At 35.7% G+C, this 13,606-nt stretch overlaps 1 protein-coding gene across 2 annotated transcripts in view; it reads left to right on the top strand.

The window, feature by feature from the left end:
* The window catches only part of lrrc1 (leucine rich repeat containing 1), a 45,241-nt gene extending 33,229 nt beyond the window's left edge, over positions 1-12,012 (top strand). The window contains exons 11-15 of one of the 2 annotated variants that reach the window (XM_065249318.2): positions 2,943-3,058; positions 5,618-5,790; positions 8,750-8,889; positions 10,617-10,736; positions 10,867-12,012. In XM_065249318.2, coding sequence (XP_065105390.1) covers positions 2,943-3,058; positions 5,618-5,790; positions 8,750-8,889; positions 10,617-10,736; positions 10,867-10,932 — 615 coding nt within the window. In that variant the 3' untranslated portion in view covers positions 10,933-12,012. Of the gene's footprint in view, positions 1-2,942; positions 3,059-5,617; positions 5,791-8,749; positions 8,890-10,616 lie in introns of both variants that reach the window. The other variant, XM_065249325.2, reaches the window with a different exon arrangement.
* The last annotated feature ends 1,594 nt before the right edge of the window (positions 12,013-13,606 follow it).

Below are 13,606 nucleotides of genomic sequence, written 5' to 3'. Positions count from 1 at the left end.
CGTATAAACAGAACCACTTTTCTGTAAAAACACATGCATAAAAGAAACAACTGTCTGTGTCTTTTGGCTTAAGGACACTCTGCATTTTTTCTAAACTTCAATTCTCAGTAACAACTCCCACGTCTACTTGGAAATGGCATCCTTTAAAAACTCAGTATTACACAGCACTCAGGAATGCTTGATTCTGATTGGACAGTCGCAACATTCCAATGTTTATATTTCCCAGATCATAACCGCCTGAAACTGATTACACATTCATTTAGCCTCGTTCAGGTACTGTGATTCATTTTGACAGGTGCAATTTAATGCTTACAAAAAATCTATGTAAATACACAAAATTAATAACAGATGAGATTTTAATAACAAATGGTTAAACCAGATGCAGAAGTTATATACTGTAGTGGTTTTTCATTAAACCTCATTGCTTGTTCTACAAAATGTCTAAATAAAGCCATGCTTGGCGAGTCCATAATAAATTGTGTAGATTAGCAATGTGTCATGGTGTAAGAGAGTTCAGTTTGACAACAGTTACACAAAACGTGAATTAAGCTGTAATGGCAGACTGTAAGACTTTAATAGCTTTATATTTCTAAGAAACTTGTAAATGGATACCCTTCATTGGATGAAAGATGCCATGTAGCGACAGTTTAGCAACATCATGACAACGATCATGCATTATCCAAGTGTTTGAAATATGTATACGTTGTGCATTCTCTTATGTTCATTTATTCTTATGTTTTCCCAGTGTGCATAATTATTCCATTCATAAAAATGCCATTGTCTGAAATCTGCTTAAAGTTATGTTTTGCCCCTGCACCACTTTTTGCACAAATTTGCCACAAAAACCTTAAAATGTGTGCAGCGGGGTCACATGAATGTCTAAGCTGCACACGCAACAGATCAACTAAGCAATATGATGTGAGAGGACTGTGTGTCATCGCACCCCAAACAACTCCGAAATAAAAAACGCAGAATTACCATTACGATGTTAAGAGAGCGCATTTCATCCTGGTTTCTTCAAAACAATCGCATCCTAATGACGAAAGCGTGCCAAGTCTGGATCGGTCAAATGTATAGTGCTTTTGTGGGAGTAGGGAGGGGGACTATCATGCTCAGGCATTGTTTGGTTGGGTTGGGTTAGGTATGAATGCTTGTGTTAATTCTTGTGTGAATGCTTTGGTTTGAATGCTGAATCATGGCATAGTGACCCTGCTGCTACGAGTTGGACTTAAAGGGATAATTCACACAGAAATTTAATTCTGTCATTATTTTTACTCACCCTAATGTTGGTCTAAACCTTTATAAGTTCGAGGGTCCAACTAGGGTTGTTTTTCCTATTGTGGAAGTCAATGGGTAACGTCAACTCATACAGGTTTAGAACAACGGCTGACTTTCCACCTGACTGGCAAAAACGTATATTAGCACACTGGCCTAGGGCTACCTGCCTTGCCCTGAGGTGTCTCATGATTTTGTTGCTGATAACACGGTTCTTTACTTGTATGTAGGCACGTGTGTTCTTAGAATGGGGCATTGCTGATGGATGACGAACACACAGCTTACTCTGTTATTGTTGTGTCTTGTGTCAGTGGTCAGTAGTCCTCTAGCGTCCTATGCTGATAAACCCTCATGTCTTGTTTCTCCTCAGTGCCTTCCCAGTGACAGCTGAAAGACATTTGAGGTTTTTAAACAAAGGATCTGTGTATAAGTGAAGCAGATTGCTCTCTGCTGTCATTCACTCAGCTGTGACCTCTCTGATATCACACAAGCACACCCAAGACAGCAAGCTCACATCAAGCTCTTATTATTTTATCAGCAAACAGAAGACCATAAACAATCGTACCACTATTGCACACAGTATTTCAGTGTACTATTGTGTTAAATAAATGCGCAGTCACTTCTAAATGAATATGCCAAGTTGCTACGTTGTTTGGCAATTGTGTACAACTGATGCAAAACACATTAACAAGACGTCTTGGTTCTGTTGCTATAAATGTGGGAAAATTCCCAATATGGTCCCACCTTCCGGTAAAAAGCAAATTATTATTCGTTAAAGACTTATGATTCTCTGAAAGAGAGGCTCTGTGCTGAGTGTTGTGAGATGTTTGCCAATCTGTGTGCAGACGCAGTAGCTGTAACAACCTGAATGTTTTTGTCTATTTGGTAAAATTTGAGCTGAAGAAACAAAATTTATGGTACAGTTAATGTCAGGTGCTTTTATATGTCTTCCTTCATATGACTTGGTAGCCATATTTACAATGCCTCATACAGAACCAGGTCGGGACATTTCTTACCAGTGGCTACATTTTTTTTTAACACACAGTCTTGAGCATTAGGGTGTTTTTACGCTGCCAGTTTAGTGCGATACCAGGCACGGTTCACATGAAAAACTTGTAATATGAAAACTGTCATGGGCACCAGTACAGAAACCGTGGCCTACCTGAAGGAGGAAGCAAAGTAACATGCGTTTTCCCATGCATTTTGTCAATCCTTCGTTTCCATAATGAAAGATTACATGACAACTCATGAATAATGGCACGCGTATAATTCCTCCCGCTTTGAAACTCAATGGAAAAGCTAACCGAGTCAAATAAAGTGAGTTTACACGACCCGACCCGTGGTGTACTATGCAATTAAAAAGTGCCATAAGTTCTGTCGAATGCTGTTTGGCCTTTATTTCGCTGTAGATTTACAGATTGATCAGTGACCCTTTAAGGAACTTATCATTTTACAGGTGGATGCCCATGTTATAGGGAAATAATATTCTTTCATTGGTTTTATTGAGGAGCTTTAGGTGACATATTTCAGTTTTTGATATGGTGAACAGATGACAATGAATTTCACCCAGGAATAATGTCATTGTTGGTCCTTTTCCATCAACCAATCAGATTAAAGGTTTAAGGATGCATATGGTCTCACGGTTTCCAATTTTTTTTAATCTTCAGATTGGTGGCTGCTGCAGTCTGAATGTTTTCTGTGTACGAGAGAACCGTCTAACACGCATCCCTCCTGAGCTCTCGAAGGCCACAGAGCTGCACGTTCTTGATGTTTCTGGAAACAGGTTTGTCAGAGCAAAGTGAACTCTGCATGCAGCACACCATCCTTTTAACAATTATATGAGATTTTGTTATGTTACATTTAATTAGAAGTTAAAGGAGCGTTTCGGGTTAGATGCATCTTATGTGGGATTCAGTACTTAAGCAGTATCGCTGAAGTAGAAGTGTGCTATAGCTCTATATCATCACAGCTGTGATTAGGCCAGAGGCACAAGGCAGCAGGCTGAGGCAACACAGCCATAATGATAAAGAGAGATATTGCTTTTATACAACAGTTCGACATTACAAGTTTGAAAAAAGAAAACTAGAAAACAACAACAGAGTGATTTTAACTCTTTCCCCGCCAGCAGTTTAAAAAAAGTTGCCAGCCAGTGCCAGCATTTTTCCTGATTTTCACAAAAGTTTAATGCCTTCCAGAAAATGTTCTTCTTTAAATATATAAACAAACAATATATCAGATAAAAGAACAGACCCTCTGCTTTCAAAAAAATAAATAAAAGTTTCATCCTACCTTTATTAGTTCTCTTGTAATCATCCCTCAAACATGGGTAGGTTTCTTCAAAAACACCATAATTCCATTTTTGCCAAGGACTTTTAATAGAGATCAGATGCAGAGCGATCTTTAAAACATACACGGAGTTATTTCTCTTTCACGTGAGGCGCTACTTCCGGGTTGTATAAGTTGCAGAAGTGCACCACCTGGTGGATAATAGCCGTATTGCGGAAAGACGGAAAATCTCGTCATTGGCGGGGAAGCGTTTTCTCTTAATTGTCGAGATATCTCGTCAATGGGGGTGAAAGAGTTAAAAGCCTTTTTGTTGGGGAACAACTTTCTTCCGTCACGGATTTGAAGGCCAGAATGACAGGTAACCTTTCGGCTGTTTGTTTTGAATGTCATAATAACCCAATAGATGGAATAGCCTTTCTCAATATTATTGTTTCTTGGTCACAAAGTGTAGTTTTAAAATTAGTTCATGCGGGAATATATAGGTATACTATTCAGATCTGCAGTCGGTTAGTAAAGATAGAGCCTATTTGAACATTGGCTTAGAAAACTTTGGATGTAAGAACCAGCTCTGATGTAGTTGTGTTTGTTGGTCAAAAATTACAATTTTATTTGTTTTGAGTTAATTAAATCAGCAGTATTTTGGTCTTATGAATCTAGTACTTGTTTTTTTATATTTAGTCTTTTTTGACTATTGAAACACGTTGTGAGTAGGAATGTAACGATTCAATTGCGTGTCCCATTAAAAGGCTGCGATTCTTTGTTTCATGCACAGCTTGTGCGTGTACTACGGCATTTGGTCAGTAGAAAGTCCTTATCAATCTAAAATCATTATGAGTCAGAGTCGTTTATAACGTGCATTTTAAAATGCAACACTCGTTAAGTAAAAATCATTCAAAATATTCTTTATTATCATGAAAATACCTGAAACAATTTGAAGAACAGCGTATAAATATTCCTGTAGACATTTCCTGGAATAGCATTTGTAATGCTGCTTCTTCTGTGGCACAAAAGGAACATTCTGCATGAGAGCGCCCCCTTGCGTTTGGATGTGCCAAGATTTCACCGTAATTCATTCATTGAGATAACTCGCGTTTGCATGATTAATCGTTACACCCCTAGTTGTGAGTCACCACTGCAACACGCAGAAACATCTCTTTGATTTAAAAAAAAAACTGGTTACAATATAAGACACTTAATTATTCTTTTTTTATGTAGTACTGACAAGAACAAAGTCCAGTAATAAAGTGAGTGATTGTATAGAGTATAGATTAAATGAAAAATCAATAGTATATTAATAAAGTTTTATTAACGTTTACCTACCCCAAAAAATAACAGACTAAATATGAAAAAGTTATAGATTCATTCAGTTATAGATTCATGCTGGTTTGATCAACCCAAAACAAAACCTAATTTTTGACATCAAACACATAAATTAGAGTCGCCGGGAAATAAGTTTCCATGTCTGAAATCCGGTGGAGGTCAGCGGGCTACGCGAACGCTGGCGCCCGCTGGTGCAACTGGATCTCGCGTCCAAAGCCGTGTAATTTCTGTTGCCAAAAATTCGGTGCACAAGGATACGAGAAAGTGATGTGTGGTGACTTCATAAAACACTGATTAGTAACTAGTTCCATTTTTAAAAATGCACATTCATACTGTATGGAAAAAAGTTTGAAATATGCGTACCATAATGTTTGCCCCTCTGTCACCATCTCCGTTTGAAATATAAGAAGTTACTTGATTTTTTTACATGGGTTGAAGTCAAACTGCGATTCCTTGCAAAATTGTACCTGACAGCTCAAATAAATACCATTATTATAAGCTTACTGTTGTGAATTATTGGAAGATAAAGAAACACAGTAAACACAGTTTTTATGTACTCGCTTAATATGTTTGTGTTTTTGTTATTTTAACAAAAAAATTGTGAATTGCAGCTGTAGGTGGTTTACACTGTTTTAGGATTTAGTTGTATAGAATTTGATGTGTTAACTGTTATAACTTTAAAGAAAAACAGAAAGTCTCTGGTAGTAATAATGCTACTCTGTCTGTCTCTCCATAGGCTCCTTTATCTGCCACTGACCCTGACTGCTCTTCGTCTCAAAGCCCTTTGGCTATCAGAGAATCAGTCTCAACCTTTGCTCACCTTTCAAACAGATGTGGACCCTGAGTCTGGTGAAAAGGTGCTCACCTGTGTACTGTTACCTCAGCAACCTTGTGAATCTGAAAGCAAAGGTAGTTTTGTTGTACTTCTGTATTTAGTCATATCCTGTTAGGTGGGTCATAAAATTCATAAAATGATAGCTCATAAACTAGCTCGAGCTCATAAACACATACAATTTAAATGTTTACTTAAATGTTATATATTATGCCATGTGTTTTAATAATATGTAAAGGGCCATGTCTTGGAATTTTTTATGCACTATGACAAAATGCCATGTAAAACTATTTTTGGTAATTCATCAAAAACTAAATCAAATGCTAGTGTATACAGTAGCCCTATAGAGAAGGTTTTATTGTCTAAACAACACAATGAAACTGTTTAGAGATATTTGATCATTTACATTTGATGATAACAACAGGACAGGTTTAGGTGTTTATCTGCAAGGAGGTTCTGCCCAAAATCCAATCTTTTGGGTGCTTCTCTTTAAGCCCTGTCCTGTCCTGTCCTGCAGCAGGGTTTATCTAGTGCCTGCCACAGCCATGCGGTTCAATACATTCACAAGGCTATGTGTATGTACTGAAGCGTGGCACGTGTAGAGTCGGACTCAATATCTCCTTCCACAGTCATGTGCTGCATTTTTACATACTCTTATGGGATTGGATGGCTAAAGAGGCTTATCTCCTCTTAGGCCGACTTGGCCTCAGCTGTTATGACACACAGTTTTCTCCCACATCCATATCTTATTATAAAAGCTTTCATTTTTAAGGGCCTTAACCTCTGGTTATCATATGATGAATGTATAGAAACAACATAAAGCATATCATAAAAATTATAAAAAACGGATAAACAGCAGTTCTTCCTAACATGCAAAGTTAAAAAGTTTTGCACGTGGCTCGTCATCCTCAACCATCCCCCGGGAAGCTTTTCTTCTTCTTCTTCTTCTTCTTCTTCTTCTTCTTCTTCTTCTTCTTGTTTTATTGGTGGGTGTCGTTTGAGTAATATGTTACAGATATCCTGGCACGCTTTACCAGAGGTGAATGTAACAAACATCAAATACAGCCAGTGGGATTTTTTGTAGAAAGATAAAAAAACGGGAGAAAGATGGGAAGTTACTTAAACGGGATGATGGCAGGATAGAATGGTAAAATAGGGGGTTGACAGTTATGCATATGCGGGTACATGATATGAATATGAAATAAGTCTAACATAAATATGTTTTAGTAAGCACTTGGTTTATTTAAAACTCCAAAAGTCAGACAGAAAAATAAAACATCAATTACCACAGAAGCCCACCACACATCACTGCACCTCCATTACAGGCTAATAGGTGAGAAGGACATGTGGAGGTCAGATCACTGTTGATGGGGGCAGGGATGGATTGTTTCACAGTAAGCCTGTGAGTAAGACTGGATTTAAAATCATCCAGAGCCCTTTTGTACTCGGATTATAGACACCTCAGCGTGCTTTACTGAACAAAAACACAGAAAACCTTGAATATGTTTTCATCATTGTGTAGCAGCAATGATTTTTCTGGATCACAGCTCTATATATGGGATGTGTCCTATATTTTATTTGAATATATGATGAATATCACAAATAAACTACTTGGCTGTATGATTTTGTTACTTAATCTTATCTGCAATAAAGATTGAATTTACTTGATAATTTTATCTTAATTAAAACATTTTGATGTGTAGTATTAATGACAAGAGTTCATTCTGATAAAAAAAGAAAAAAAAACATTAGTTCGTTCACAAAATTGAATAATTTGTTTCAGAATCACTTCATTTTTATAGTGAGATTTTCTTAAAAGGCATGTGGGTGACATTAGAAAAAATGTCCTCTCTCTTTTCCAAGTATTGGTTAAAATGCCTGTCACTCAAGTGGCCACACCCTTAATTATGCAGAACTTTAAGGCTTAATATCATTTAAATGGATGAGTTACAAAAACTTGTGTAAAAATATTTTCAAATTCACCCCCCTCACAGTTGTCACAGTGTTACCAATTCATTTAAGTTCACTTCAATTTTATTTATATAGCGCTTTTCACAACTGGTGATTGTTTCAAAGCAGCTTTAAGTTAATAGAAGCAGTGGAAAGAACAGAAAAACGACAGATAGCACAACATAATACACAATAGCACAAGCAGCTAAAATCAACATTATAAGCGTGCGTATTGCTAATGTAGCTAATGTACCAGTTGATGTGTACAGTACAAAATGTAATTACTGTATAAACTTTACCAGAAGTCTTCTTTAATAATTATAAACATTTATATAGGGCTTTTCTGCAGCGCTCAATGTTTTTCATGAACCTGGGGAGGAATCATGACCATAAATATTTTATACTTTGTGTTAATAATTACAGTTGTTGTTCAAAAAGTGAAAATCTATCTAAGGTGCTTTTTACACCTGGTCACTTCATGTGCTTTCTTTGATCAGATAGCTATCTGATTTGTTAAAACGGCTCCATTTACATTTGGCCACATAAATGCGTCTTGTGAGAACAGATATGAATCCGATCTTTTACTCCTGCTCAAAATGCAAATGAATTACTCCACCTTAAAAAACTTAAGACGATGTTTATGCAACAAAAGGCAGCACTTACTATTTGTTGTACTGTATGTTGGCCGGCGAACGTGCGGTGAGCGTGTAGTAGAGAGCAGCAGGAGAGTACCTATTTGCCGGCTAACTTCCGGGTGATGTGCTTACATTTGGGAGGATTAAGCACTGACATATTTGGTTTCATCAACCAGATGCACTTACACTTGTCCAGTTTCGCCTGAAATGCGTCCCAAACCACCTCCTGAGATGGTTTGAGCGATCAGATTTAAACGTCTAGAAAAAGTTTCGGAGGGCATTTACACCTGGTCTTTTTACGATTGGATAGCTATTCGATCAGAGAAAAAGCATGTGTTTCTTTTCCATTCTGTCAGAAATGTAGCCCATTTTTGCAGTGTTATTTCTGCTATTTCAGGCAACACATCTGATGCAAGCAGACATATTATTAAAGTTTTGTGTTCTGGTTCAGATAACCTGGCTCGCTGTGGTGCCGTGGAGAGTCTGCTGGAGAGTGGTGTGTTGGATGACACGTGGGATGAGAAAGCTGCAAACAGAATGAGCACCATTCGATTTGTTGAGGATGATGGTGATGATGATGAAGATGATGAGGTGAGGAAGACATTCTAATTTACTTTATGTATAGACAGCTTTTCACGATCTTGCATTGTAGCAAAGCAGCTTAAATGAATAAGGTGTTGGGTCACTGTTTGCCTTTAATACAGCTGCAAACCTTTTTGTAATAGATTCTTATAACTTTTGAACAACGTCCAGTGTAATGTTGTACTCCATTCATCTATTAGATCATTAAGCTAAAATCAGCAAACTAAAATTTAGTTGGATAAATTGGAATGGAGCCTTAGACAGGAAATAGTCATCAAACATCTAAAATGATCTTTATTTGTATGTTTTCAGGGGGTGTACTTTCCTAAATGCTTAAATAATACAAAAGATGCATGTCTATCCGCTTGTGCATTTCCATTTTAAAACATGCAGGAGTTAGAAAATACAGTTCAAGACTTGCTTGATGTTAAAAGAGTAATTAAGAAAGAAACGTATATTTGCATAAAGCATCTATATTTATCCACACCCATGCTGATAAGGCTATTCAAAACTTGAAAAGTGTTAAATTAATGTAAATAGAAAACAGATAAAAATAAGTGATTAAGTTGCGATTAATCACAAGTTAACTCGATTGACAGCCCTAATATATACACTAGTCAATAGACAAAAACAAGAATGGGTTTTAATCCACTTTAAATGTTGACTAGTATATACACTATATAAAATATATACCAAATATAAACCGATAGCCTCTTTAAGATATTTAATCAATTGGCATAAAATGCAAACTCCTACAAGTAATGAAGAAAACAAAGAGAGAATAGAGAAAATCTTCTCTTGGCCTTCATCTGCAGAACTCTTCTTTTGCTACAATGTTAAGTCTATACATTTTTTATTTTTATCTCAATTTTCTATATTGTGAGAGGTTTAAATCGAAGGGCATTAGAATGAGTTTTGGGGCTTACACCCAAGCTGTTGATGATAATATCTATATGCTAATCTTAAATCTACTCATAACAGCCAAAATGTTCGGCAGATGCATACCTTTTAAGATGTACCATCCTTCAGTTTCTGGAAATCGAAACAAAAATATTATGTGATACAATTATGTGATCATTTTAGCTAATGTTGCATCAGGTTCGTCAGGTGTTATGAAAATTAGCCATTTTTTTGTGGAAAAAGTGTATTAACCATGTGTGGTTTTGGTGTATTGATTACTATTAGCAAAACCATGTTTTTTGGTTTTAAAAGGGAAATATTTTACAATACTTTTTAAAGATGTCAAATAAATATTTGGTGTCCCCAGAGTACTGTACATAAGTTTTATCTCAAAATACCATATGGATGATTTATTATAACATGTTAAAATTGCCACTTAGTAGGTGTGTGCAGAAATGTGCTGTTTTTGTGTGTCCTTTTTAAATGCAAATGAGCTGATGTCGTGTTTGGAAAGTGCAGATTAAGGGGTGGAATTATCACAGGGGAAGCCAAATGACTGGGTTGTACTTTTTCAACTTTTCTAGTTTGATAGAAGCACTGGGGACCCAATTATAGCAATTAAACATGGTAAAAGTCTGATTTTCACAATATATATCCCCTTTAACTGTAGTAAAACAATGGTTCATTTTCATAAGGGAGTGCATACAAAAAATCACATACTAGAGAAAAAAAGTGTAGTTATATGCCATTTAATCATAGTTGTTGTTTCGTGGGACTGTGGTATAAACCAAAGACTATGAGCTTAAATAAACAATTCTGCTTTTTCTGTTTCTCAGAGAACACTGTTGCGGCGGGCAACACCGCACCCCGGTGAGCTAAAGAACATGAAGAAGGTGGCCGAAACCATTCGTAAGGATATGATTGCTGCCAAAGGCCTGGATTCCAACAAAAACGAGGTCAATAATGCTGTGGACCATATGACAACATCTGTGTGACTGCTTTAACTCTGAGATGTCTCTTACCCAATGTCTTTCCCTGCAATGCCCACGTACAGAGCCATTTCTCACTGCCCCTGTTTCCTCCCAGGGCTTGACCAACTTTTTGCTTTCCTGGACCCACCAGAGCCCTTTGTCCGGCCCTGCCGCTCTTTAACCATCTTGCCCTGTGTCAGGGACAAGACCCCAACCAGGTGCCTTCTTTTATAAAGATCTGCACAGCAAAAATGTACAATGGAATATGCACACATTTCACATCTCCAATAATTCAGTGCTTTCCATTGGTTTTTATTCTTTTACACACAGAGTAGGTAGTTGCACTACAAGTCTTAGACTCTTTATATAATAAATCGATATATATTTTGATCTGTTTTTTATTTTTTTAACACTGGGTCCATCTCTTTTTTAATTGGTGACGTATGGAGCCCAGGCACTTTTGGGCCTACTGATTTTAAAAATTATTGTATAGTTGCTTGTGAATATTGATACTTTTATACTTACGGCAGCTCAGGTGGTGTAAATTTTTAAGAAAATGATGTGTAGCCAGTTTCTTAATCAATGAACTTTTTTTATTTCCATCGCTAGTTAAACAGCATTTGAACAAAGACTTCAAATCTTAATACTTGTCTATATATAAGGGTGCAGCTTTGATTTTATCATGAGGTCTTTCTTTTTAACCATCCTAGTTGTCTTGCGTATGAACATGTTTTGTACTTAAAATAAGGGCTAATGTGGCTCGGGACCGTGACCTTAAACACTCCAGCATTGTTATGAAATTGGGCTACGGCTATCCAACAGACTTGCACTGTGCTTTATAACTTTATAACAACCGAGTTTTTTGATCATCCAGTTTTAGCTGCAGTTTTAAGTGTGCTTCCAGCTTTTTAAAAACTGCTACAACAAAAATCTTTTCATTTACAATAACACAAGTTGTTATTATGAGCTATTGCTTTGGTTTAGGTGAGCAGATTTTCCTTCAGGTGCCACTGTTTTACATGCATTGCTTAGACTTTATCAAAAGTGTTTTGATGTTTTATGGTACAATGCAGATATCATTTGCAATTGTATGTTCATATTTGTATTCCATGACAGACTTGTTTTTTGATGTTGAAATTTTTCAGTCTTTTCTTTGTTGTCAGACATGAAGCTGCACAGAAAACAATTTTAGGCAGGCGATTTTTCTGGGCCAGTAAATTTATGATTTTAACCACTGAAAGAATAAAATGACTTTATGAAAGCAACGTTTACGATTCATTATTTATATACAGATGAATGGTTTAGATGAAATCTCTTGCTATTGTTTTGCTATTTAATGTAACATCATGTGTTAGGTGCCATGATTCTTGACCCGTACCAGAAACATGTCTTAATCGAAAATCTGAGTTTGGACCAAATAATCACCCAATTGTACTTGAGCAAAACAAAGCTGCACATAATCAGACATTGAGTTTTGTACGCTGTGTTTTTATAAATTATTTATTATATAAAGCTTTGGCCCCCTACGTTTGTCCACCCTTCAGATTTCCCTCATGCTGTTTTTTTCCACTTGTGTGTTGCGTCTGTTGCTTATTTTCCTGCATTGCAAGTCAGTAAGATGCAGATTTTTGTATTTCTTTTTTGTTTGAATGTATTTTAACCTATTTCTATTCCAGAACTTTCACACATGTACACACAGATCATTCCACTGCTAAAACATTGTGTCTAAATGAAACATGGATTTATATTTAAGGTTAAGTTTGTATACTTTTTATGTGTTGTAAAAAGATGGAGTCAACTGTAATGCCTCAAATTCAGCCTTATTTCTGTCAGGATTTTTGTGCTACTAGATATTGTATCTTTAGACATTTTAAGCTGATGCAAAATCAGTTTATTCGTTCTGTAATGATTATTGTTGGTTTTAAAAAAAGTTAAATTTCTCTGAAAGTTTCTTTGACTGACAGCTATTTACTATGGCAAGCCGTTTTAACTTTTATTCATTGTGTTCTTGATATCAACAATTCTATTTTCACTAGTTAAAATTGTTATTCTTGATATAAGATATTACATTTCTACTAGTATCAATGGCAATTCTTGATATCAACAATTACATTCCCACTAGTAACAATGTTAATTCTTGATATCAGCAATTTAATTCTTGATATCAACAATTACATTCCCACTAGTAACAATGTTAATTCTTGATATCAGCAATTTAATTCTTGATATCAACAATTACATTTTCACTAGTAACAATGTTAATTCTTGATATCAGCTATTTAATTCTTGATAGCAGCAATTCAATTCTTGATATCAACAATTCAAATCTTGATATCAGCAATTCAATTCTTGATATCAACAATTCAATTCTTGATATCTGTAATTGTATTTTCACTAGTGAAATGTCACCATAGGTTGCCATTCAAATTCAATTGTTGATATCAAGAATTACATTTTCACTAGTAACAATGTTAATTCTTGATATCAACAATTAAATTCCTGATATCAACAATGCAATTCTTGATATCAAGAATTACATTTCCACTAGTAAGAATGTTAATTGTTGATATCAAGAATTCAATTCTTGATATCAAGAATTCAATTGTTGATATCAAGAATTCAATTCTTGATATCAACAATCGAGTTCTTGATATCAAGAATTCAATTGTTACTAGTTAAAATGTTAATTCTTGATATCAATAATCCGATTGTCACTAGTGACAATTTTAATTTCTGATATCATGAATGGGATTGTTACTAGTAAGAAAGCCATTTTAGATATCTGAAATTATATTGATATCAGAAATACAATTTCAGATAACAGAAATTAACATTGTTACTAGTGACAATCGAAT

Source organism: Paramisgurnus dabryanus, chromosome 20 (genome assembly GCF_030506205.2).
Source record: "Paramisgurnus dabryanus chromosome 20, PD_genome_1.1, whole genome shotgun sequence".
Lineage (NCBI taxonomy): Eukaryota > Metazoa > Chordata > Actinopteri > Cypriniformes > Cobitidae > Paramisgurnus > Paramisgurnus dabryanus.
The sequence above is the reverse complement of the archived record's forward strand: the minus strand, read 5'-3'. Positions and strand labels throughout refer to the sequence as shown.